The sequence below is a fragment of the Lissotriton vulgaris genome, chromosome 1_1, assembly GCF_964263255.1.
Source record: "Lissotriton vulgaris chromosome 1_1, aLisVul1.2, whole genome shotgun sequence".
Classification (NCBI taxonomy): Eukaryota; Metazoa; Chordata; class Amphibia; order Caudata; family Salamandridae; genus Lissotriton; species Lissotriton vulgaris.
The window spans coordinates 1,962,961,861-1,962,988,630 of record NC_141685.1 but is presented as its reverse complement, the minus strand read 5'-3'; the positions used below and the strand labels follow the sequence as shown (position 1 = coordinate 1,962,988,630).

Here is a 26,770-nt window from a genome sequence, read left to right as displayed (position 1 = left end):
TGCGTGTGCAGCCTGAGACTGCCATTGAGGTCCGTGGTGCTGGTTGGAAAGTGCCCTGTGACTGCAGTGCCCCCACAGCTGTTGTGAAGTTGTTTGTGGCCCGAGCTGTCATCGTAATGGAGGCTGCGGATTAAGATTGCCACCACCAGCCCGAGCCGCAAAGGATTTTGTAAAGCTAAGGAAGTCATGAGGTAAATGTGATTGTTGTTCGCAAGAGGAATTTGCCCAAGATCATCCGCAACGCAGAAGGCAGCGCCGTAACTTGTCCGGCTACAGCGTCACCTTGCATCGGAGCTGTGTCCTCATCAGGAGCGTCCAGCAGGATGTCTGACGAGCGGGAAAGGAGAGTGAGAGTGAGGCAGCCCATCCCCCAGGTAAGGCAAGGACTCCGGTCGGGAACGGAGGCTGCAAATCAAGATCCCCGCCGCAACCCAAGCCACAACGTGCTGAAGGATTTCGTAAAGCTAAAGAAGTCGTGAGGTAATCGTGATTGTTGTTTGCAAGAGAAATCTGCCCAAGATCATCCGCAACGCTAAAGGCAGCGCCGTAACCTGTCCGGCTACAGCATCGCCTTGCATTGGAGCTGCGTCATCATCAGGTGCGCCCAGCAGGATGTCCGACAAGTGGGTAGAGAGAGAGAGCGAGGCAGAGCATCCCACAGGTAAGGCATGGTCTCTGGTCGGGAGCTGCAAGCGTGTGTGGCCTGGGGAGGCGCGCAGGAGGAGTACAGGAATGCTCCTGTCTCTCTACCGCAGCATCGTGTTAGACGTGCTTAGACCGTGATCAAGTGAGTGGGGAGCTCACGAAACGCGTTGGTTTTTCGCTGTGAAACATGCTGTAGAGGTTTTGAATAATAAATCTACTGGTTTCTGAAAAAACGCATTGACTGCAGTTGCGGCTTCTTTCGTTTTGGACCCGGGAGGCCCTGGGGACAAACACAGTTTGAATAAATATATATATATATATATATATATATATATATATATAAACATAATCACATATATAAATTTCTCGGCATTTCGCTGCCAAATCTGTTTGCCTGCACTACGGGACGCCACACAAGCCTGGGAGGAACCCCTGGAGGGGCAAAGTTCCAAGGGGCATGCCACATAACTCGTACTACCAGTCACACTCTGGGGAGGACTGCACCCCCCAGAGTGCATCACTTGCCCTCACAGCTGCCCTGAGTGCCGCGAGCGAGGGGTAGGCGGGGTCATCACGCTTATAGGGCTGCCTCTCCCCCATGGCGCTGGGGATTTTTCTCGGCATTTCGCTGCCAAATCTGTTTGCCTGTACTACAGGACGCCGCACAAGCCTGGGAGGAACCCCTGGAGGGGCGAAGTCCAAGGGGCACGCCGCATAACTTGTACTATCAGCCACACTCTGGAGAGGACTGCAACCCCCAGAGTACATCACTTGCCCTCACAGCTGCCCTGAGTGCCGCGAGCGAGGGGGAGGATGGGTCATCACGCTTATAGCACTTCCTCTCCCATCGCGGCATGGGACGCGCGCGGGACACAGCCCGGACCAAGGCTGGGCTGGCCACGGTATTTACATTTTATTGTGAAAATTGGACATATTACTGTTTATATTGTTGATATATAATAAATTGCCATCTAGTGGTCATTTTCTATACCTTAAAAGCACCCCCACAGGAGCTTGGTTAAGTAAAAACCTGAGAATACCCCAATATTCCCCTGGGGTATAATTTAGTAAGGGGGAGAGGATGAGCAAGCGAAAATCCCTTACAGGGCAAAGGGTGGTTGGGACCCTTGACGCCTTCCTGCAAAGGGCCGAGTCGGTTCTAATGCATGAAATTAATCTAACTGAACCTAGGCTATAACTTGAGCCGCAAGTTGGTTGTCTTCGCCCACAAATTCACCATTCAGAAGTATTAGCTACAACTTCAGCGGGACCCTCAAAGTCCGACCCATTGCCCACTATGCCCCTGGGGGAGGAAACCTCACTGATGTCATCAGTTTCATCTTCGACCGTGTGGGAAGCACCTAATCAGGTTATAATAACCAAACTCAATTTTCAGACGAGAGGTAAAAAAATAAAGATCAGTCAGGGCAAAGGAATAGCGCCTCTATCAAAAAGAAGACTAGGCCAGGGGCCAAATACCAACAAAACATCGCATCATAGGCAAAATATCCAAGGGACAGAACAAGAAAATGTAAGTTTAGCCACATCAGCAGCAGCTCATGAGCCCATAGGGGCCACTCTTGTAACAGGGGGGACTCCTGACACGATCCAGCTAGATTTCTGGGAAAAACCTGAGGTCATCCTTTCATCCCTAATTAGACCTGAGCTAACTAATATATCTGCTATAGAAGAAAGGCTACAGGGTCTGGAAGGGGCTGTTCAATGCTCACTGGAACTCCCACACCCACCTGTACAGATATGTCATGAGACAGAGCCTAACGCTAATAACTTCCAGGGTCCTGCTGGCCAGAGCGCTATGCACAACACACATGTAGCTAACACTGCGCCCATAGACAACCCTACACACAATTCAGAGCGTGCAGTAATGCTAATGGCTCCCTGCACGCCACCCCCCCAAAAGTTCCATCAACCCCTCTTAGAGATTGGCAACGCGACCTGCAGTGAAGGGACCTGCCTGTGCGCAGCAAAACTCAGGCGAATCAGGAAAACTCAATTAGGCCACAAACCAGGGAGCAATCAAGGGAGGCTGATGGGTGACAGAAAGACAGTTATCTATTAAAACTGACTTTTTTACACCTTCCACCAGAGGCTACACCTTATACAGTTGTTCTAACAAATATACCTCCTTTATAACAGGGAGTCTTTGAGCATTGGTCTTCCCTGAAAAATAAGGTACCCCATGCACTCAGCATCAAGACGGGCCACACTAATGTTTTATTTTCAGAATTTAAAATGGCTCGCCGAATCCCCTGGGTAGGCTGCGCACCCAAAACATTGGGAGGAGTCTGTGAAATGGTCACTTTCAGATCTCAGGATCTGGTCAGAAGTACCCTTGAAGTGTCTAGGCGCCACATGGTCAGAAAAGGGAGGATGGGAGTGGTTACTCTAGGCTTCTTCTATCAACCATCTTTGCTGTCTACGCAGGCCCCTGTATTAGATAACAATAGCCGAATTCTACAATATCGATGCGGTATCCCAACATTCAACTCCTTTGAGCCCCTCTATAATCTGGATGGGGTAGACTGACTGGCATAACCTCCAGGCAACATCGAAGGCAAGAGGGAGCAACAAGATATTACTACCTTGGATACCACCCAGTACACGGGTCTATCATGGAACGAGGAATTTACTAGGCCCCCAATCCCCAAGAACGTAGAGGGATGTACAAGTGGGAAGGGTACCCCTGGGGATTTAGTGCACTTTTTTGAGCAGTATGTGGACTTATTAGGGGCATCAATAACATCTAATTTGGATTCGCCTAATGCATCTGGGCCAATTAGTTTTATATCCCTGACAACACCATATCTTACCACGTGTACAGTGGTGTCTTGGAATATCTCCGGGCTACGCTCAAAGATTATGAACCCCGTTTGGGAAGCTTTTGTGGAGAGCACAAATATTTTATGCCTCCAGGAGACATGGGTAATTGAACCTTTACACATAAACGGATATAAGACACTTAACACATCAGCAGTGAAAGTCCTAGGTGGGAGGCCAAAAGATGGTATCTCCACATACATCTCAAATAAGTTGCCCTGAAGCAAGATCACGTTTCACCCGGGGGGAATCCATTTTCATGTGGTTGAGTTAGTCCCTACTGCATCTCACCACATACTCTTGATCAACTTATATAATAATAATACCCAAAATGACTTGACTTAGTAGTGAAAGGCATTCTGGCCACAGTTACAAAAATATCTAATGGGAAAAGCAAAGATACTATGACTCTGCTGATGGGTGATTTCAATTGTGGCCCATGTAATCATTCTGATAACAGATTGTGCAGAATCCTTAACGATGCAGATAACTGCACACACTTTAATCAATCTAAGAAGTACATGCGCATCCGGTCCTTTCTTTTGAGGTAAGCGATATTTCCCTAAGCGGCCACTATCCCCTTCTTGTAAAACTTAAGACACATACATACTTCCCAAACAAGCCTGATTTGCATACCCATATGCCGGGAACTGTAGAATTGAACAAAGTAAATGGATTTTCATTAAAGTGGTCCAAGGTTGATGCAGAGATAGAAATCTGTCTAAGCAAGGATGCGTTGGATGCAACAATAGTGAATTGCTCAATAGATATCACTAGGGTGGCCAGAAATGTATTAACTGTACAATTCAGTAATCAACCTAAATCTACAGGTTGGTTTAATAAAAAATGCTCCAGGGCATATGCTAATTTTAAAAAGGCACTGCACACGAAACCAAGATCATTACCCAATGTCCGTCAAGCTAAACTAGATTACAGAAGGGCATTAAAAGAAAGAAAACTAACCCCTCGTAACAATGCTTGGGACTCTTTATACAACGCCACCGAGCAGAAAGATTGTGCTGCATTGTGGCAGGTCCTGAGAACCCCTTTCCTAGCGCCAAGTAAAGGCCTTTCAGTGGAGATAGCTATTACAGAAGAAGCATGGATTACCCATTTCTCCAAATTTAGGGCCTGATTCACAGAACTAATTTAAGACAAAATGCTAAACTTACTACCATTTTGGTATTCACAGAAGTCACTTACTAATTTTGGTATTCACAGAAGGCACTTACACATTTCGGTATTCACTGAAGTTAGGAGTCCTAACTTTTGGACTCCTAAATGCCTTCTGTGAATACCAAAAGTCTTAAAGTTAGGATTTTTCTCAGGTTAGGAGTAGTAAAGTTAGTACTCCTAACTTTAGGACTCCTAAATGCCTTCTGTGAATACCAAAAGTCTTAAAGTTAGGATTTTTCTCAGTTTAGGAGTAGTAAAGTTAGGACCCCTATCTTTAGGACTCCTAAATGCCTTCTGTAAATACCGAAAGTCTGAAAGTTAGGATTTTTCTCAGTTTAGGAGTAGTAAAGTTAGGACTCCTAACCTCAGGAGATACATCTCAGGAGTCAAACCGAACTTACTGATAAGGGCTACCCTAATGAGGGCATACTTTATCTTGACAGCTATTTCTAGGGCCAATCAGATATCCCTTCCCGCAATGAGCATGAGCTTCCAGAAACTAGCCCTCAATTCTCCTAATGGACTTTATGCATACGTAGGGTCACCTCATATGCTGGAAACCACTAATCTATGTCATTCCCACCACATAGCTAGTTACCACGTCTTTAGGGGTGTAGACTGTTCACCTCTCCTTGACACATCACTGATGCTACCAGCATCACTGGAGTCAGAGGCTCTCTTGAGACCCAAGTCAGGCTCTTGCTGGCTTTTCTCATGGACCAGGATGACCTTCTTTTTCTCCTCCAGGATGATGGTCAACTTTTGCTCTTCAACAGCCAGATTTTTCTCCTCCAAGGCCAGGGTAGCCAATCTCAACTTCAGGTCCCTTTCTGTCTGTCTGTCCTCCAGCTCTGATGTGAACCAAATATGAGAGGAAACACTACTTCCTGCCCCAGACAAAGCAGGTAAACCTGCTCTTGGGGAGATACACTCCTCTGAAACTGGAGCCTCCTAAGTGTCATTGTCAACTTCTTCCTCCATCCCCTCTTGCTCCTGTGGGATGGCTTGTAACAGGTGTACTTCATCTCAATCTCTGAGGGCAATCCTTCTTGGACTCTCTGACCAGACTTATTGCCCTTTCCTTGGATATCTTCCTCAGCTCTGCCATGCCATGTCTCTCTGTGCTGCACAGACTTACATCCATTCTTTCAAAAATCAGAGGTGCATAAATGGAGAGTAGGAATAAATTAAGGAAACAATCAAAAAGGACTAATAAAAAAAAAAAAGCCAATTTAAAAAAATGCATTAGCTGAGTTTTAATGTCATATTAAAAAGGTTGTTTTGGTTTTAACTTAAATCATGCATCGGAACTGCAAAGTCCTGACTCCCTCCACTGAACATCAATAAAAGAAATTTGAGGTATTGGCTAATGGGGGGTAAGGAGAGCGATGGCCCACTTCCAGCAATAACCAAAAATCTTGCCAGGGTAAACTACTAGAATCACCTGAGCTCAATCCCCTCGCAATCGCAACTATGGCACAAAGCAAACAGACTTAAGTTAGAGGCTATATCTAAAGTATTTTTGCAGTATCAAAACAGAAATAAAGACAAAACAAAACACAAGGAAAATCCCAAACCAATTAAAAAAAATAAACTGAATGTTAATAAATTTAATAATTTACAGGGTCTGGGTACACTTGGTACCTATACCAGAAACGTGTAGGTAAGTTATATATGCCACCTATCATCACGTTGAAAGGTAGAAAACTGGTAAACAGGAGCAAAGTAAACAGAATTTTACAGCCAACAAAAACATTTAAGGCAAATATCTAGGGAAACACCACACAGACGATGGTCATTTACTACCTTTATTAAGCCTACCACATGAAGTAATAGAACAGAGGTGATGTATATATGGATATCATGTACAAGGTCATAGAGTTGAAGTTGAAGTATTCACATTCAATTGCTAAAACTAAAGAACAACAAGGCATTAACAATATATTTTATTTGCAATTTTACAGGTGTGAAATGGAAATTATAACTCATCTTCCAAGAGAGTTTGAGTAGTGACAGAACTAAAGGCGGTTATCCAAAGCATAGAGAGCAATGCCAGTCTACATATATATTTGAAATACCTATTTTTTTTAATGTTAATTTTTCAGAAATTAACAGTTTCCTTTCAAAGTAAAGAGTGTTGGGTATACAGAAATAGTGCTTGAGTTTATCAATTCACTATCATAGTTATGCTTAGCAATCTAAAAATAACAAGTTACTTAAAATATCTCTTTGTCTTGCTAAGATTCACTGTATCCAGCAGACCTTATTGGCCAGCCAAAGCAACAAGACTAGGTGGTCTCTGGTTTCCCAATTATCCCATTCCATCCCATCCCATTCCCATTTCCCCTCTTCCCCCATTACAATTATATACCTGTGAGTGTGGTCATTAGTGGGAGGTGGTGTGCACCTGAAAAGATCATTACTCCCATTGGGTCTCACTCTTAAGGTTAGAGCCACCTACAAATTAGCACAGCTGACTTGGAAAACAGAGGAATGTCATTTGATCAGATCATATGTCTCTGCGTTTGTTTATCACTACTCAGGCTGCGGTAGATGTTAAACCTCCAGATGTCTAAACTAATGTAAGGGGAATCACCCTAAGTATGGGGTGTATCCTACACAGGGCAAATAAGTCCTAGGCTTAGCCAAAATTCTAACTGGTCAGGCAGCAGCCCATTTAAGAAGTCTTTGGTGTGTCTCCAAGCAGGCCCTTCTAGTAGGTAGGTTAGTGTTAGACCTAATACCCTTGGCGTGGTTTTTCCTAACATTTTTGGCTTTATCCCCTCTGTTTTTCTAATTACATTTTTGATGGCTTTAGGAATCTGTACACTTTACCACTGCTAACCACTGCTAAAGTGCTTCTGCTTTCTCCCTAAAACATGGTACACTTCCCACAGCCTGATTGGTACATTTACTTTACTTGTAAGTCCCCAGCAAATGGTCCTACATCTACTCAGTAAGTTAAATGCTACCAGTGGGCCTATTGCACTTATTGTGCCACCACCTAAAATAGCCTTTTAAAACACGTCTCAGCCCACAACTGCAGCCTGTAGTGCAGTGTTAAGCTGCCATTTCGACCTGGTGAAATAAACCTTTTGACAGACCTAAACCTTCAATTTTAATACTTATAAGTCACGCCTAAGGTAGGCCCTATTGGTTCATAGAGCAGGGCACCTTATATTTAAAATGTAGGACTGTATACCTAGGTTTTACATGTTCTGCCAATGAGAAACTCCTAAAGTTGTTTTTCACTGTTGTAGGGGCAATCTCTCCCATTGACTAATACCATACAACCCTTTTGGTACACAATACACACTAAGCTGCGAGAGATACCAGGGATACCTGACATAGCCACGTGTGCTAGGCATATTCTGATTTCGGAAATGCTATAAAATACAGACACAGTTCATATCACTGGCCATCCTTCTGGTGAAACAGGTGATCGCCATTCACTGGAGTGCCCCGTAGAGGCCCGGCTAGCTGCTTGGACGGGGGCAGTCAATAAATGGGGCATGGCGTTGGAGGGCGCACTGTGGAATTACGAGGTGTGGGTGCACAATGCTGCCACATCTCCACAGAATGAGCCACGCTCCTCCAGTGATTCTGACAGCAGGCAACTTAAACCCAATCATCCGCGATACAACTAACCTGCCCAATAAAACCCAACACACACAGCATAAGCCCAGAATATGCCTGCACCCTTGCAACACACAGTGGATGCCTTGACTAGTACCCCATGACATAACCGCATGGAAAAGATACATACCTGCCCACTCACCACTTCCCAAACACAACATTCCCAGTTAGACCAAATACTTAGAGGCTAATAGATCTACTCAAGATCTAGCCTATTGGGGATACATGCCACAAGGACTTACTCCAGTTCGGGGATAACTAATGATTTCCTCCACATACACACAACTTGGATAACTCACTAACACTCATTCCAACCTTTATACAGCCACGTTATAACACAAGCTACCAGTGTGAATCAGAATACAAATGCACGCATGATTATTATGATACAGATATGAAACAGAAATGCAAAGCCGAAAACCCAATAAAATGGTGTAAAAAAAAGAAAAAATTAAAAATATAACTACAATGGATAAGTAAGTAATTAAATAATGTATTAACATTTAATAAATAGTTGAGTATATTACTAAAAACATAATTAAACAATATAATTATTGCACAATTTACATTATTAATAATCACTTAAATAAGTCTTAATAAATTAACAATGCATTGCTATGAATTAGTACTTAATATATTTCCCAACCTATACCCCAACAAACATAGCAACCTGCACTTAAAATCTAACTGAAATATATAATATAGCACAAGGTAATTATAATCAATTACCTATTTAACAATTAATAATCAATAGCTAATTAATCATTACTTAATTAACTTCCCACCCTCTGCCCCTCTAAATACAGCAGTCTGAACCTAAATAACAAAATATGTAATTATTACACAATTTGCAGAGTTAATAATCAATTAAATATTTCTTAATCAAATAGTTAATTGTAAATGTATTATTACATACCCCTAAAAACCTAGCACCCGCACCTAAAATATAACTAAAGTAAATCAGTGTTAAATAATTTTCATAATTAATATCAATCATATAAATAATTTAAAATTGTTAATTAATGAATAATTCTTTCTTGCTTTATTAACTCCCCTCCCTAACCTCCTACAAACTAAACAACCTGCTATAACACAATAAATTACTATTACCAAATATATAAAACATTCAAAAATCACTTAAAATTACAAGCTATCTTTAAAAAAGATTACTAATCACATAAATAATAGTAACACATTATTTAATATATGAACTAAACCAAATTCAAATAATTAAAAAACAATGTCTTTTACAAATATATTATTGAAAATGATATTTAAAACAACAATCTTGTTGAAAACAATATTAATTTCATAAAAAAACAAGTCTTGACAGTGATATTTTTGCATCGCTATATCTTTGTGTCAATATATTTTTTTTCCAAAATTTGTGTCTCTCAATATGTACAACTCGATATGTTGTCCAAACATTGGGATTGTTGGGTGGAGGGGAGTAAATTATTGATCATAATAGGCGAAGAATCTGACTTTGGCATAGCACATTTTGAGTGATTGCTTTGAAGAGTTACACCAGCACCTGATAGACACCAGTCTCACTGTACCTGGAGGAGGACGATCTAGTACCTATAGGGGAAGATGTATCTGCCCTAGAAGACCTTCCTCCCAGATAGCAAACAGCAGCATAACTGTCCGAGACACAGTTCTGCAGGGCACAGAGACAGTGCTCCACTTTTGAGGGTATTTGGAGACAGGCAGAGTCCAAGAAAAATAGTAACACTTCTGGTGGTCACCATAGTTATTGGGGAAATTATCTCTTGTATAGTGAGCCTTAGGTCCTCGAGCCTGGTTCAACAAGAGTATTAGTGGTCCTCAAGTGCTACAGGTCCTTCCTCCTGTAGTTGGCTCAGGAGATATTTTTTTTATTTGGCAGGTCATTTGGAGCAGGCCAAATTGTTTGACCACTTTTACTGGCCCAGGATGAGAACCAAATCAAAGCGTATTTCAAGTCCTGTGTGACTTGTCAGGCTAGTAGCAAGTCAGATGGGAAGTGTAGGACTCCCCTACAACCATTTCCCATGGTGGTAACACCCTTTTAGAGGGTAGGTATAGACATTATTGGGCCTCTGGACACAAAATCAGAACTTGGGAACAGGTTTACCCAGGTTTTGGTGGACAATGCCACCGGGTACTCTGAGGTCATACCCCTGAGAATGATTTTTAATGTGCCTGTGGTGGCTAGGGTCTTTTTGGGAATTTTCACTTGTGTGGGGGTACCCAAGAAGGCAGTGACAAATAGATGCACCAACTTCATGTCAGCCTAAAAGAAGGATATGTGGGATCAGTGTGTGGTGATTTTGTTGAAAGGTTGAACAAACTCTGAAAAGCATGATCATGGACCTGTTGGAGCCCTTGAGGTGTAAATGGAACATTTTGTTTCCATATCTGTTGTTTGCTTACAGAGGTGTGTTACAAAAAGAAGTTGGCTTCAGCCCCTTTAAGTTACTCCTTGGTCACCCTGTGAGAGGATCTCTCAGTTTTGAAAAGGCTTCCAGGAAGTGGACATTGCCCTATAAAATCGACAAGAAGAGTGAGGTCAATTAGCGGACATCAAGAACCCAAGGAACAGTTTAAGGGTCCTCCATTTCAACAGGATGAAACCACACTTTGAGAGGCCCAAGCTTAAAATGCTCGTGGTGAAAAATGGTGGTAAGAAGAAGGAAAGTGAACATCTCCCAGTCCACCTGTCATACATGGCCAAAGATGGCTCGGTTGAACCAGCAGTCCTTTTCTTAGATCTGACAGAAGATCAACAGAGGGCCTGTGGTCATCTGCTGGGTCAGTTTGGCCCTCTTTTCTCAATTGCCCCAAGGCTGACCAATTGGTATACGCATGGCAATGACACAGGGCACAGCACGCCTGCCAAAATTAAAATGTACAGGCTATCTGTCAAAGTAAGAGCCAGCATCAAGGGTGAAGTGCACCTGAACAGCAGACTCAGCTTCCACACCCCCACCCACCAGCTCCGCTCCACCAGCCTCGCCCTCGCCGCCGTCCCCCACATCCAACGAACAGCCTCCTGCGGCAAATCCTTCTCTTACCTCGCCGCCAAGACCTGGAACACCCTACCTTCCCACCTACAGCAGATTGAAGACCTACTTGCCTTCAGAAGACTCCTCAAGACCTGGCTCTTTGAGCAGTAGCGAAACCCCCCCCCAGTCCACCCCCACCCCCCTCTCAGCGCCTTGAGACCCTCACGGGTGAGTAGTGCGCTTTACAACTACCATGATTGATTGATTGATTGAATGATTGAAGTCTCCAAGATGATCGAGCTGGGGATGATTGATCCCTCCTGTAGTCCGTAGTATAGGCCAAAGGGTCTTGGTATAAAAGGCTGGCTCACACCCTGAGGCACTGGCTTAGAACTACGGTTCTCTGTGGACTAAACACATCTCACTTCAGTCACGAAGATTGATGGACATCCCATTCCCAGAACTCATGAGCTCATTGACTGGTTAGGAGCTGCCAAGGTCCCCTGGACCTTTAATTTGACATCAGGGTATTACCTGACCAATGAGAGGTCAGCATTCTTCACCCATATGGGACATTTCCAGGTCTGGGTAATGCCCTTTCAGTTAAAGAATACCCCTGCCACCTTCCAAAGATAGGGAACTTCAGTGTCGCCAATCTGGATGGCATTGCTCTCTGTAACTCAACAGGAAGTCTACCTGATCCACCTATGGGAAGTGCTTTAGGCCCTGCAACAGGCAGGAATGACTATCAAGGTTAGAACATGCCAGATAGGGCAGGTTCTGTGGTGTACCTAACGCACCGGATTGGTGGGTACAGGTACAGCTTTTCCTGTCCAAGACGCAAACCATCCATGCCTGAGGGCCACCCAAAACACAGATGTAAATGAGAGCATTTCTGGGCCTCAATGGGTATTACTGGAGGTTTTTGGGGGTTGGGGTTGGTTAGAAGCATTCTCTCTTCCTGACTGATAGGAATTCTTAAAAGCAGCCCCAGAATGGGATCTGGACAGAGATATGCCATACACCGAAGAAGGCAATGTGTACAGTACCAATCCTCAGGGCCCCTGACTACAATAAGGATTCAAGTTGTTCTCTCGCAGTTGAATGAGGAGGGCCTAGACAAACCTACACAATTTATTAGCAGGAAGCTACTATCCAAGGAGCATGGTTGAGTGCCATTGAAAGACAAGCATTTGCAATGGTCCGGGCATTAAAGAAACTGTGGCTATTCTTGTTTGGAACTAATTTCTGGGTTCTGATAAACAACAGGATACAACTGCAGAAAGAGAATCATAAACTGTTGACGTGCTCCATCTCCATCAGGATATGGACACCCCCCCTGGGAATGATGATACCAATGCTGATGGTCTTTCCATGTTTTTGTACCTTAGCGATTAGAACTCCCATGGGGGTAGGTGGTTCTCTCCACCTACTGACTAAAGCAGTCCTAAATTGCAAACCGACATGTCAAAATAAACCCTTTTGACATGCCTAAACCTTTCTTTTAAATAATAATATGTCAGCCCCTTATCGACCAAAATGTAGGCTGCATAGTATGTAAAAGTAGGAAATGTTGAAATGTAATGTTATACATGTCCTTACAGTGAAAAAGGCCCAAACTCTATATTCACTGAACCAAGGATGTTTGTTCTATAGGAAAACACTGGGATGCACTATAACATGTAATATTGGCAACTCTTCCATATTTGTTCAGTGTTACTGGGCGTAAAGCAGGGAGGCACCACTGACTAATGGGATGCAGGGTGCCTTCTTTAGGTATGACCTCTTCCTCCAAAGTGTGGCATATTTTTGTCCCAGAAATCACTATTCTTCCAAAATCCAAGATGGATAAACTTTCTCCTGGAGTGTTAGATCTAAGCCTCCCACTGGTGTGGCTAAGTTTCTCTAACACTCCCCTTCCATCCCCTTCACTAATCTAATTACAGGGGCTCCTGTGTGGCTTGGGTGCAGGAAGTGGGGGTTAACCTGTGCTATCCTTAAGTGCCTTTCTCCCTTTGAAGACTAGTTTGGCTACTCCCGCCCCATCCTGCCTTTTGCTTCTGGAGCTACTGTCCTCCACCCACAGGAAATACTTTGTCACTCTAGCAGGCCACTTCAAACCTCCTTAAGACAGCTTGGTGCAACCGGGCAGAGGCTGGCCAATCAGAGAAGTGCTACTGGAATGCTGTATGGAGCCACTGCATTACAATTGGTAAAAACGAAATTGGCAGTTTCTCCCACACCAGGGCATATCAAACATCTTTTATTATGTCCCTGCTTATAGTTACAAGACACCCTACCAATGGGGCATCCAGGGGAGACATTAGAGTTGAATTATATGTAAAAGTAAGGTCATTTACTATCTTGGAAGTACCTGTGATCCCAAAATCGATTTGCAGATATTTCTACTTTAAAAGCAGCCTGCAAGGCAGGGCTGGCTTTTAAAATTACAGCAGGCACCACAGTAGCGCACACGTCCGTGCATTAAGTCTACTGGGCCTTTGAACCTACATGCTTCACCATATACTAGGGACTTACAGGTAGGTTGCCAGTACCATTTCTAATTATACCTAATTACCATGTACGTTTATTCAGACCACAGACACTGGGTCTGGTAGCAGAATCCAGGGCACAATCAGAATATTTTAAAAAACAGCATCTAGTAGTCAGAATTGGGTCAAAAAGGGGTAGGCGCTGCAAAGATGTCCTCTCAGTTTTGCATAAATAATTTACACCTTGACTCTAAGTAAAGCCTGCCAGCTCTGTGCCACATCTGCCAGGAGGTGGATCTCAGGTTAATTCAGAGACTACCTGACAAGGATTGCAGTTATTGTTTGAGGTGGATCATCACCTCCATTAAGCAATACCCACAGTTTTTACAGTGTAATATACAAAGCCAGTCTTAACAATTCAAATAAATGTTCAAGAGAACAGTTCAAAGTTTGTTTTCATTAACACAACTTTCAAAATACTTCTCTGTAATACTATTCAGAAAAGGGGGTGGTGATGGACAGAGTATCTGAATTAAGCAGAATACTACTACCCAGTCAACAGATCAGGGCTTGATCCATCACCGTTTTTTAGCTCACTGCACCATCCCAGCTCAGAACCTGGCTACATGCAAATTAGTCGGTCCCTGGCCCAGTGCATCATGGGAACAGGGCAGACCAAACTACCAAGCCAATTCTTTTACTTGAAAGGAAACAAGCTTCCGGGGACCGGTTTCTGGCATTACAGCCGTCTTCGGCCCGGCTTGCTTGAATACTGATGGTGCAGTGAGCAAGGGACTCACATCTGAGCATACCATTCTATGCTTGTTGTGGACAAAACGATTCAGAAAAGGGGGTGGTGATGGACAGAGTATCTGAATTAAGCGGAATACTACTACCCAGTCAACAGATCAGGGCTTGATCCATCACCGTTTTTTAGCTCACTGCACCATCCCAGCTCAGAACATGGCTACATGCAAATTAGTCTGTCCCTGGCCCAGTGCATCATAGGAACAGGGCAGACCAAACTACCAAGCCAATTCTTTTACTGGAAAGGAGACAAGCTTCCGGGGACCGGTTTCTGGCATTACAGCCGTCTTCGGCCCGGCTTGCTTGAATCCTGATGGTGCAGTGAGCAATGGACTCACATCTGAGCATACCCTTCCACGCTTGTGGTGGACAAAACGATTCAGAAAAGGGGGTGGTGATGGACAGAGTATCTGAATTAAGCAGAATACTACTACCCAGTCAACAGATCAGGGCTTGGTCCATCACCGTTTTTTAGCTCACTGCACCATCCCAGCTCAGAACCTGGCTACATGCAAATTAGTCTGTCCCTGGCCCAGTGCATCATGGGAACAGGGCAGACCAAACTACCCCTTTTCTGAATCGTTTTGTCCACCATAAGCGTGGAAGGGTATGCTCAGACATGAGTCCCTTGCTCACTGCACCATCGGGATTCAAGCAAGCCGGGCCGAAGACGGCTGTAATGCCTGAAACCGGTCCCCAGAAGCTTGTTTCCTTTCCAGTAAAATAATTGGCTTGGTAGTTTGGTCTGCCCTGTTCCCATGATGCACTGGGCCAGGGACAGACTAATTTGCATGTAGCCAGGTTCTGAGCTGGCATGGTGCAGTGAGCTAAAAAACGGTGATGGATCAAGCCCTGATCTGTTGACTGGGTAGGAGTGTTCTGCTTAATTCAGATACTCTGTCCATCACCACCCCCTTTTCTGAATCATCTCTGTAATACTAGCAACATTTTTGCAGAATTGTCTAGCAAAGAGCATTATGAATGACAGGGGGATTTTGCTACCATAATCCAACATGACTGTGGTCCATCTAGTACTTGCAAAAGTTTGGGGCCTGCCATAAACAAAACAGTGGTTCACCTCCTGGAACTCATTAAATTAATTTCACCATTTTGAAGAAAAATAATTTGATGCATACAATGAATGTAGAGGACCACATGATGGCAATCTGGCGTAAAAAAGATTTTCAATCTACACAAATAGTAAGTACAGATTAAAAACAATTACATAATTCAGTGCAAGGTTTATGTGCAATTTGTAAGTGACAAATGACAGGACGCAAGTGCAGTGTGTCCCAGGGAGAAAGCACCGAAAGGTGAATAAACAGTGAGCCTGGACAAAAATAAAAACTTTGCAATATATTTCTTGGTTCCACTCAACTTTAGTTCATTTGAAGCCAAATGATTGATGCCAAATGATCTTATTTGCAGTAGGGCAGTGCTGGGAATAATAGTTCATTGCCACTATTCTACCACATGGTATCTCCTCTCCATGCATAAGCAGCTTCAGACAGAATTTGCAGTCTGTGATCACAGCCAGACTTTCCATCACAGAAAGGAACCTGGCACAAGCAGATTTGGAGAACCTCTCCACGCACATGATGAGCACATTAAGCAGTAGGGAGTTCCTGTGCTCCCTCTTCTTTACACTAATGTCTGACAGGCCTGGCCATCTGGCTCTCATGATAGCTAGTAGAGCTGCAGGCTGACGATGGAGAATATGAGAATGTTGTCATCTCATCAATTGTAAAGGCAATAGTGAAAGTGCTGGCTATCCTAACTGCTGTATCAAGTGTGGTGCGGCAATTATAAAATCATAGTGTAATTTGTCGGGCCCAGATCTTTAAAAAGAACACCAGAATATCCAAAGGGTAAGGAGTAAAATTCTGCCTCGGCGTGTACGGTAAGTGTACAATAGGATGTCATTTTCTAAGTGTTCATCCAACTCACTTGCCTGTTTTTTTTTTACTTTAGGACTCTGCGCATTTTGATACTGTATGTCACTTTGGCACATAGCCACAGCTTGTGTGTTTTCTCCTAAAATGGGTATTGAGTATTTGTTTTATCTAAATGGCTTACTTAACTCTCCAGAAAGGCCACAGTATATGGCTCAGAAAAAAGGACCAATGATGTGGAAGTTAAATATCATATGCGAGCTGCATCCACAAGTATGACACAAATATTAGTTTCTAGAGTGCACCACGTTGTTTTGGCTGGACTGAAGTTTAAAGGTATTGTCAATAAAAAGTGCCTTGGCTGTGTGGAAAAAAAACGTCATTTATACATTAGTTAAGGCACCCCTAAAGTGTTCTTACTAAGTCAACAAAACTACATAAAAATGGGCAAGCCAAATATTGATATACGTATGCCCTCATAGTTTACAGGTGCACACATGGGGGAGGGGCAGAAATAGTTGGAAAACTGAAGGGCAGCTTTCACAGCTCCTCGTTTTAAGTAGGAATCCAAAAAGTGATTTCAGGAACTGAAACCTTTCATTCCCAATAGAAAGGAAAATTAGTTCTAGCACTGGCAGATGGGAGGCCACTGCATCTTTACAGGGGAGTGGAAAAGGAGAAATAAGGCTCCTGTGGCTGCAAGAAGGAAAGGGCAATCTTGGTTGTGAGGAAGTGTTGGAGTAGGGAGGTTGGAATTCTGCAAGAAAGGTGCCCAGATTAGTTGTAGGGAATTCTCAAATTACTATCTAGTGCACAAGATAACACTGGCAGCTTACAACCACATCCTTAGAGTATTTCTGGACATGGGAAGAACATTCTTAAAATAAAGAAGAGTGCCTCAAAGTTGAAAAAAAAGAACCAAGGATTTATTACTCCTGCTGTCACCCTGGCACTGGACCATGTCTCCAAGGACCAAGTGGTTGGCCTCATCTTACCTTATATGGTGTCGGCAAAAGCAGAAGGACTCCGGACTTGAAGAAGGTTCAGCTGATCATTGTGGACTGGACCATGCAGGAGCCATGGCTGGAGAGAGAACTGGAGAACAGGACCACGAGGCTGCAGGAGCGACCAGGAATGTTTTTCTTGCACCACAACTGATTCAGACTGTTTCTACCCCTAGAGGACCTGGATAAGGTGCTGAAGCTTCCCCTGGAGGTGCACGACTTCAGCAGCAAGATATCAGGTCTCTCTAACTCTGGCTATCAAGAGGCTGGAGCAGGACTTTTTAAAAAAAAATATTCAGTTTAATGGACTCCCTGACTATAGCCTCCAGTCTTGTCCCACAGGGAGATTTTGAAAAACAAAAAATAGACAGTGAGGGTTCTGGGTGGTTTGGCAGAGGAGAAGGAATGCTGTACATTGTGTGTTCCTCCCACCTACGATTTTCCTGTTTTATCTATAGTCATGAAAACCCCTAGGTAAATGCCAGTGGAGCCTCTGATGGCGCCCGACAGTGGTAACACTTGATCTAGCAGAGTGTTCACCAAAGGACAGCTGGGGCGCAGTGATCGTCACCCTACATTATTTAGAGCACAACAACCACCCCTCGTTTTCCATGATTGTATCCACCATGGCAGAAATGGATAGAGAAAAGGATTAATGTTTCCCATGCATGCAGAAAAAGCTCTTTGCGAGTCAAAGCCAATAGTTTTTGTTTCAAGAAACAAATTCCCACCTTGGGAGTTCTTATCTTGAAAACAAAAATGTTTGCCAAGTGTACTGAGATTCCTTTAGGCAGATGATGATCTATAAATATGGGGTACTGCTCTCTGCAAGAGTGGCATTAGCTATCCCCTTCTGGTGGGAGAGCAGGGCTCATGCCAATGGCAAAATTAGGCTCTAATTATGAAAGCTAAACTTTGTACCGGGGTGAGGTTGCAAATGTACCCCAATGCTAAAGTGACCTCAGTTGATATAAAATCCTGATTTGTTCCACTTGGAACTTTTGGTATCAAAAGTGAAGGCTTCAGTGGAAACTCGATTATGACATATCCGCCTTCAACCCTGCCAGCTTCAGCTTCCCGCCTCGCTCTGCTGGAGTGCAAGGAGTTCCAGAAGAACCGCCAGGAGGTGAAATCCTTGACCAGTGTGACCCACTTGGCTGACCTCACTCTCACTTCATCATGATTGGCCTGAAATTACGCCTTGTTCTGGTCGATTGTGATTTTCATTTGGTGCTTTGAATTTTTTTAATTCTTTTTTTGCCATACAAAATTAAAGAAATCATATTATCGGTTCCTCTTTGATCAATTCCATGTTTTAGCTTATTAAATTGTTTTCATTCATTTTCTAAATTGGGAAAGAAATTGTATTGTGTAATGTTCATGACTTTAAAATAGTTTGGCACTATTTGACCTTAACACATCATTTTCTGGTGAACTGCATGCTGATCGTGCCGTTTCTTCCAGGGAGTGAGCAGAGATTATATTACCACTATATTGTTGCCTAACCAGATTGTGTTTATAAAGTTTATAGGGGTAACCTCTTGCCAAATGAATAACCGAATTTCTGATAGTACTTGTTATGTTTTGAATGTATAGAGGTTGTGTATACTTATCCAGTTATTGCTACGTTTGTGAAAAGATTCTGTGTTCTTGTAAACATAGAAACATTCATAATTATTGTTTTTCTATTTATTTTAACTTGCTTTTTGAAATTATGAATCAAGATATATTGTAATTTATTCCATTATACCTTTCTCTTTCTAGGTGCAAACCACTACAATGTGCATCTCTGTTAGTCTGAGTGGTTTTGTTGTGCTGGGCAGTTTGTTTGCACCAAAAGTCCACATTATACTGTTTCAGCCACAGAAGAATGTCGTAACACTTAGACATCATCTGAATAGATTCAGCGTTAGCGGTACAGGAACCACTTATTCTCAGTGTAAGTAAAAAGCAAGTTTCAGGTTTTTGACAATATTTCTATAACTAATTGTAACTGGCTACTGGGTCAATGGAGTATATTATGAAGTCAGTGTCAACTTCTTTCAGTTAATGTCTACACTGATAATAGTTGATTGGGCAAGTGATTGAACGTCGGCTTTTTATTGTAACACTCATGTAAGGATACCCTTTCCGTTGTGCTTGTTGGGGTCATTGTTTTTGGTCCTCATAATTGGTTTGTTAAACTTTAACAAAATTTTATATAAAAGAAATCCATTTTAACGTCTTAAAAGTGGCATTTTCAGAATTGTGACTTAAAATCAGACTTTACCATTGAAGAGGATTTTTAATTACAATTCGTTTGAGTCTCAACTTGGTATTTATACCAGCTCCCAATCAAACGTTAGCACTTATTAAATGTAATTAGGGAGGCCAATGTTATGCAATGGTAGAGATATGCCTTACAGCAGACTTACATCACTTTTTAACTTCCAGGACATTTAAAGTATAATAACACATGTCAAACTTTTCAATACAATTCACCATGCCACATGGCCCTTCAGGGCCTACCCTAAGGGTGAAATATATATTAAAAAAGAAGGCTTAGTCCTGGTAAAAGGTTTATTTTGTCAGGCCGAAATGCTAATTTTTAAAACTACACTACAGGCTCCAATTGCAGGGCCAAGGCATTTTTTAAAAGTCTACTTTAAAGTGTACCACAATGTGTTCTGCAGGTCTTCTAGTAACATTTAATTTACGGGCCCTGGGAACATGTAGTACAATTAACTATAGATTCACAAGTAAATTGAGTGTAACAACTAGAATTTTTCCATGTTTTTGGGAGAGAGCACAATCATTTTCTCCCTGCTAACCAGCAGTAACGTGCACAGAGGGCTTATGCCAATAAACACAAATTCAGAAAAAATAGGAGGGGTAAAGTCAAAAAGATTGGGGTGACCCTGCAGAGGGCCAAGTCCAACACCTGCCATCTCAAATTCTCTTTAAAAAAGGTAAATCAGTATGTTTTTCAGAGATTATGCTTAAGAGGTATTTTGTCATTGACAGTGTAAGAAAATCACTCTTTTTATGATCACCTCAATTTTTTGTGGCTGGTATTGCTGTGCACACAGGGGAACCTTGATCCAGTCTTCATTGATTGAGTTATTATCCAAAGAAATGGTCAAATTGGCTAATCCCCAATTATAACATTTAGATTTTCAGTAAGGCCATAGTATATGGCACAGGAAAATAAACGAATAGCACCTTTTAAAGCCCATAAGGTTCTGTATAAATGTAATACAGGCAACATTTTAGTGTTGGAATGTACTTTTCGCGGCTAGCCCCCAAAAGCAATTTTCTCTGTAAAGGGATGTAACTGTACTATGAGAAACAACTAAAATTCAGAATAAAACACCATGTCTGCTTCCTTGGGTGTGTAGTAAGGTACAGAATGATGCAACTGCAATTTTTGATAATGATTAAATATCCAATTCACTAGTGAGTTTGGATGTTTGATATTTAAGGAAAGTAACTTTTAAAAAGTACGCTTTGTCACCCTGAACCTCCAGTAAACTAATTAGCATTAGCCAGCAGCAGGCCCCTGTCAGTGTTTTCCTTTAATGAAGTGTGAAAACTCCTCCCAGATATAAACAGATGGGTTAGGACTTTTCACAGGAAGACTTGGTGTGAGATATTTGATTCAGCGAAGTAAAGGAAGGAAGGTCAGCTGAGGAGGAATAAGGAAAGTAATTAATTTGAGAGGGACCATAGTGAGGCTTGCCCATTTATAGTAAAATATAAAAGAGGCCTCTGGAATAGAAGCCTTTGATCCCTGGGTCAAATTTAGCCAGCATGGCACTAGCCCACTTGGAATGGCAGTGAGTCCCAGAAGCAGTTTGGTGTAGTTGAGGATGAATAGACTGCACATTGCCCTAAATACATCCCTGACTGGGACATCAGAAGCCATGAAGACAGAAAGGTCCTTCCATGATGGATTTGGCCCCAGGGAAGGTTTTCTCCATTGGTTAGGAAGTGTCCAGAAATTACATCCTCCAGTTGGCTAGTGAATCCCATATCCCACTTCACTCATACTTCGTCAGATCAAATCTGGACTTGAGGAAGAACAGAAGATGACTGGACTTGCTGTGTGTGACCTGTCCTGTGTAAGGAGCTATGGGGCTGGTCCAAGCCCCACTTGTACCTAGGAGAGAGAAGTCAGCTCCAAGAGTCAGTTGGCTGACTTCATGTGCAGCTAAAGGGACAAAACTGGAAACTAGACCAAGACTGGAACCTGCTGATGATTTCCGCTAGAGTAGGTCCTGGTTGCAAGTGCTGTCCTTGACATTCTGGGACCCTTAGAGGAACCAATAGGGATATACCCCAGAAAACCTGAAAACCTGAAAAATTTAGCAGTTTTGTATTTCCAAGACCTCCATTGCATAAGCTACACATTGTTGCAAAGGTGTCTGATTACAAGATGACTTCATTAGCTACAGCTTCCCATATTTCCCCACTGGAGGATTTTGGCCTCCTTAAAAAAAGTCCAAAGGTAGAAAGGCTGAAGAGATGACTTTGTCAGGAGCAAAATTAGAATATTCCCACCAAAACGAGCAGCTGTAGCAGTATCTGCCTCATCCAATAGCTAGCTGAGAATTTCTATTTCAGAGACTCAATCAGAAGGAACATATTTGATCAACTTGGGTTACCTAACCTCCGTTTCACGACAGTCAGTCTGAAATCATACCTAAGTGCCATTCAACAGCAAACCTTGGGGCATATTTATGAGAAAGAGGAGAAGCGTGTCGTTAAGGCAAAAAGGCTAACATATTTACAAGAATATTGTGCAACCCTGAATTTCCACCTGCACTGGTGTTATAGTTAGCTGCTTTGAGCCAACGTAGGCACCCTTGTACCACAGTGCAAGGGTGTTTTGTTGAGGGGACGATTGTTTACATGCAGGAAGGTCTCAGGTCCTGCACATAAACACTCTTTAAATGCTGTTTTGCAACTTCTATGTGTGCTGTTTTATGCAGTGCATTGATGCGAAAACAAGGTTGAGTTTGTAGACTCTAGTGGTGTGTTTATTTTGTGTCTTGCTATATCATGTTTAGTGTATTGATGAGGTTGGCAAGGTCATCTCTTGGGTGTTTTTTGACCTGCGGTGTCTGGGAAGTTGAAGTCCAAGAGGGAGGTGTGAACATGTTAGATAGATGAGGTGGTGAGGAGATCTAAGAATCCATCAATGAAGTCCTTGTTCTGCCCAAGAGGCCCATAGATGAGATGGAAGGTGACAGTCAGTTGCAAAGAGTGGGACATGGCATGTCATCAGCTCCATTGAGTTGAGTGTTACTTGCCTGCTTAGAGTACAGGACCAGGAGGACTTGTAGATGACAGTAAGGTCTCATCCCTTCTCATGTGCTGTCCACATGATGGATGCTGTAGCATGTGGGAAGAAGAACTTCCGGGCCTCATTTATGAAGAGCGTTGCATCGCTGGAAAAAAACAGCGATGCAACACTCTTCATATCGCTATCATGCGACACTCCATGGATGTGCCGTATTTACACTATTGCGCTCCATGTTGCAAGGATTGCACAGATACTTCATCTGATGGTGCAGTAATGACGCATTACTAGAGTGTATCAAAAAACAGACACAACTCCAGTAATGTGTCATTACACATGGGGCGTTTCCCATGTAAAAGGGCCTGTGTCACTCCTTACGCCCTCTTGAAGGAGGTGAAAGGATTGTGACGAAGTCAAGTCGTGGGAGTGGTGCAATGAAATCCCATAGATTTCACTGTGCTACTTCTACTAGGCTTTTTTAAGGGAAAACGTCCACCCTGCATAAAAAATTAAACAAATTTCGTTGCTTGCACTGCATCACCAAATGCGATGCAGTACGCGCACCGAAATTCGTTTTATTTATTCTTATGTTTACTTACCTGTTAGCCCCTTCGATGAGGTCGCGATTCCCCTGGTGTGCTGTAAACAGCACGCACAGGGGCGGGCCGTGACGAACCTCAGCCGTCATCAGCACACGAGCACCGTAGTGCATGACGGCTGGGGTTCGTCATGAGCATGGAAGGGGTTAAAGTCGGTAATCCATACATTACTACCCCCCACCCTGCCCCTCCACCTCCCCACGACACCGCCCGGCCGGCTGACAAAATACAAACCTCAAAAAACACAATCCGTTTATTCTATATCGACATCTCCACCAGTGTCACCCCATTAAATGTTGCCAACGAGTGGAGAATCATAACTTTTTTCTGCCCTGAATGTTCCTACATTTAGCAAATGGTTATCTTTCAGGTATCGAACAAATAAAAAAACAACTCTATGTCATTGTTCACAATGTATTCTCCTTCTGGCTATAGCTAAAAAGGCTGTTTGATGTTCCATTCTTTGAGATATTGCAGTTCAGCTAATCCAATATGCCCCTGAAGAACTGGATCAAAAGTATGCCGCTTATGCTTTTCTTTTTCAAGAAAAATGGCCTATATTTTCTGATGATGCAGATATATAATTTATGCTAGTATGACACTCTCGGGACAAATTATTGCCAAAATTATGAATAAGCACATTAGTACTCAAGGCATTCATTGTGTAGAATTGTCCATGAAAATCTGCTCCGGAATGTTTTTCTGTTGTACGTGGTATCAAAATCATAAATATAAAATGGCCTTGTTATATCGTTTTTGCTGAACAATAGAATGCGATAGGTCTAATATTATGTGCAAACTGCCTATGGCAGCCATGTTCAGACATCCCTGTGGTAAATTATGCGCTTGAGGTAAGATGCATATATATGTATCTAAAGAGAGGCTATAAATGTTATTAAATTCTTGCTGGCTGTTTTTTTAATATTAAAACCAGCCTACAAAGTTAAAATCAGGGTTTTGAAATATGGAGAGACACAGTTTAGAAAGGCTAATTGTATTGTTTAATATGAAAACAAATTAAAATATTTCTGTTCTGCATCTTGGAGCTCAGGGCATTCATTTATACAACTAATGCTTCAGTTCATTGCAATGTCAAGGACTGTGCCTGAATGTTACTCTTCGGCTGTTCAGACATGTATTTAAAAGGGGATTTGCTCGTTGTTGTAGAATACCTCAGAGAAACGACGAAAGCCTTCTGTGAGGCTTAATTGTATCATATCAGAGCTACCCAGCCTATGCGATTAATCAACATGCTGGTGCATTGGCAGCCCTTTCCAATTCAAATGTAAAACAAGAACATACAATATATTAAGTATATCATGGTAATGAAATAGGCTTCAAACACCGAGCTATTACTAAAACTGATTCTGCAGAGCAGAGCAGAATTATGTTACCTTAGTAATAAATCGTAGAACGTAGGTTTGCTACTTTCATTGTGAGGTACAGAGTAACAACAATACCTAACTCGAGATACACTACAACACGAAGCTAAACCTATTGATTTAAAAGAATCTTTTCAGAGTTGCCTGGAAAACTTTCAGGGAAAATGAAGCTAGTAAATAGAAAGAGGGGGGGGCAGGAGGGCAGGGGGTTGTTCAGGTCTTTGGCCATTGCAAAGGAGAAGGCCCTTTCCCGTTGGAAATTTTTTCTTGAAATTTAGTAGCCATCGGCCAAATTAATTTAGTGCCCTTGGGATGACGTACTGTTGGAATCTGGACGCCATATCAGTTGGTAAGCAATATTGTAAATCGCCGGGTGTACTACAACTAGGGATTTGAAAATATCTTTTTTAACTGGAAATCAGTGGAGATTTCTAAGAAAAGGGTTCATTTGGTCTGTCCATCTAGTGTCAGTCAAGAGGCGACTGCGCGTTTGGGATAATTGGAGTAATTGGATTCGTTTTATAACTTCATTTATTTAACTGGTTATTATTTGGCTATAAACACCATCCGTGCAGTGCCTTACCTTGTTTTGCAGTTCACATCAGCATGTATCACACTGAATGATAGACATCTTCTTCCTACAATCCTCATTCATTGTAAAGGATGTTGAATTGTATTTATGCCATTGGCCTCTTACCCGTTCTTGAGGGCTCCAATGCTCCCCAGCAAGACTTGTGATCTATAAACGCAATCACATACATGAGTGAATTAAGATCAGCATTAAGAACAATTAGGGAGAGCAAACAATAAACTGAGTAGAAAGCATTTCACACCCTGCTGCAATGACTTCACTAGTGAATCAGATAAAGTAACTAAACCTATTTCCTTTATTTTTGCACATTCAACACCGGCTACAAAATAAATTGCGACTTGTCAGTGGCAACAGATGAAATAACTAAACGGTATAAAAAGCACAATATTATATTAAAAACAGTGTCGCAGATGAAAAAATAATTTAGCATACGATCGATTGGCATAATAAAAATCCATCACTGGTAGCAATACAGAGAGCCCATTCGTCCTCAGTAATGTGACGGCAACCTCCATCCTGGTTTTAAAGCAAATATATATTTTAAGTGCTTTTCACAATTTCCATAAAGTATTTTTTCTGCTTAGGACACCATTTTGTATCTCCTACATATCATGGATATTTAATTATGTCTGCCATGTGTTTCACATATGTAGCTAATAAGTTCATTTCGGGGCCGATGCTGGGGTGGGAGGTTTGTGAAACTAAACTGCGACATGAAGGGCCAGAAGTAGAGAGAAGTGAGTGCAACCAGCGTGAGGCCACAGGGACATGGATCAGGAAAAAGTAAAAAGACACATAAACTAGGGAGCAGATTTATTAAGCTTTGGTGCAACACAGAGAGCAATCAAAGTTGTTGCGAAAGAGAAACAGCACCGCATGGAGCAGTTTTTTTCTCCCCCAGCACTGGCACACTTTAGGTTGCTATGTTCCAATGCACACACTCTTGCACCATAAAGCAGTAGAGCAAGGTTGTACATTCTATCATGCAGCCATTTTGCACTGAAGGGGAACTGTCTACAAATGTTTGTAGATAGGGATTTGAGCTAAAACCTGTGAGTGGCTGCATGGGAATGCCCATGACCCACCCATGGGTCGCCCTGTTGAGGCAAAGTATTTCAAAGTAGCTCACAGCATTACTTGGCATTACTTTAGTCATCTTCCCAATGCAAATCATGATTTATGTTGTAAAATAAATCCCACTAGCACAGTTAGCACTGGGTTTGCATCTTTTAGTGATGCAAACCCATTGCAAAGTGTTAGTAAATCTTAGCTAAAGAGTAGCCGGGCTGCAAAATAAATAGCATATAGAAGAAGTGCAAAAAGAAACAATGATGAGATGATAGTAGCAGGAAAGGTCAGAAATAGTTACCATGGCAACACAAACAGAGTGGGAGGGCTCACAAACTCATGAAGATTATAAAGCAGCCTCACAAGGAAAC

The 26,770-nt window shown here is 42.4% G+C and overlaps 1 protein-coding gene across 1 annotated transcript in view; it reads left to right on the top strand.

Moving 5' to 3' along the window:
- GRM3 (glutamate metabotropic receptor 3) overlaps window positions 1–26,770 on the top strand; it is a 1,262,213-nt gene that overhangs the window by 1,220,522 nt on the left and 14,921 nt on the right. The window contains exon 6 of the mRNA XM_086919750.1: window positions 19,242–19,416. Coding sequence (XP_086775876.1) covers window positions 19,242–19,416 — 175 coding nt within the window. The remainder of the gene's footprint in view (window positions 1–19,241; window positions 19,417–26,770) is intronic.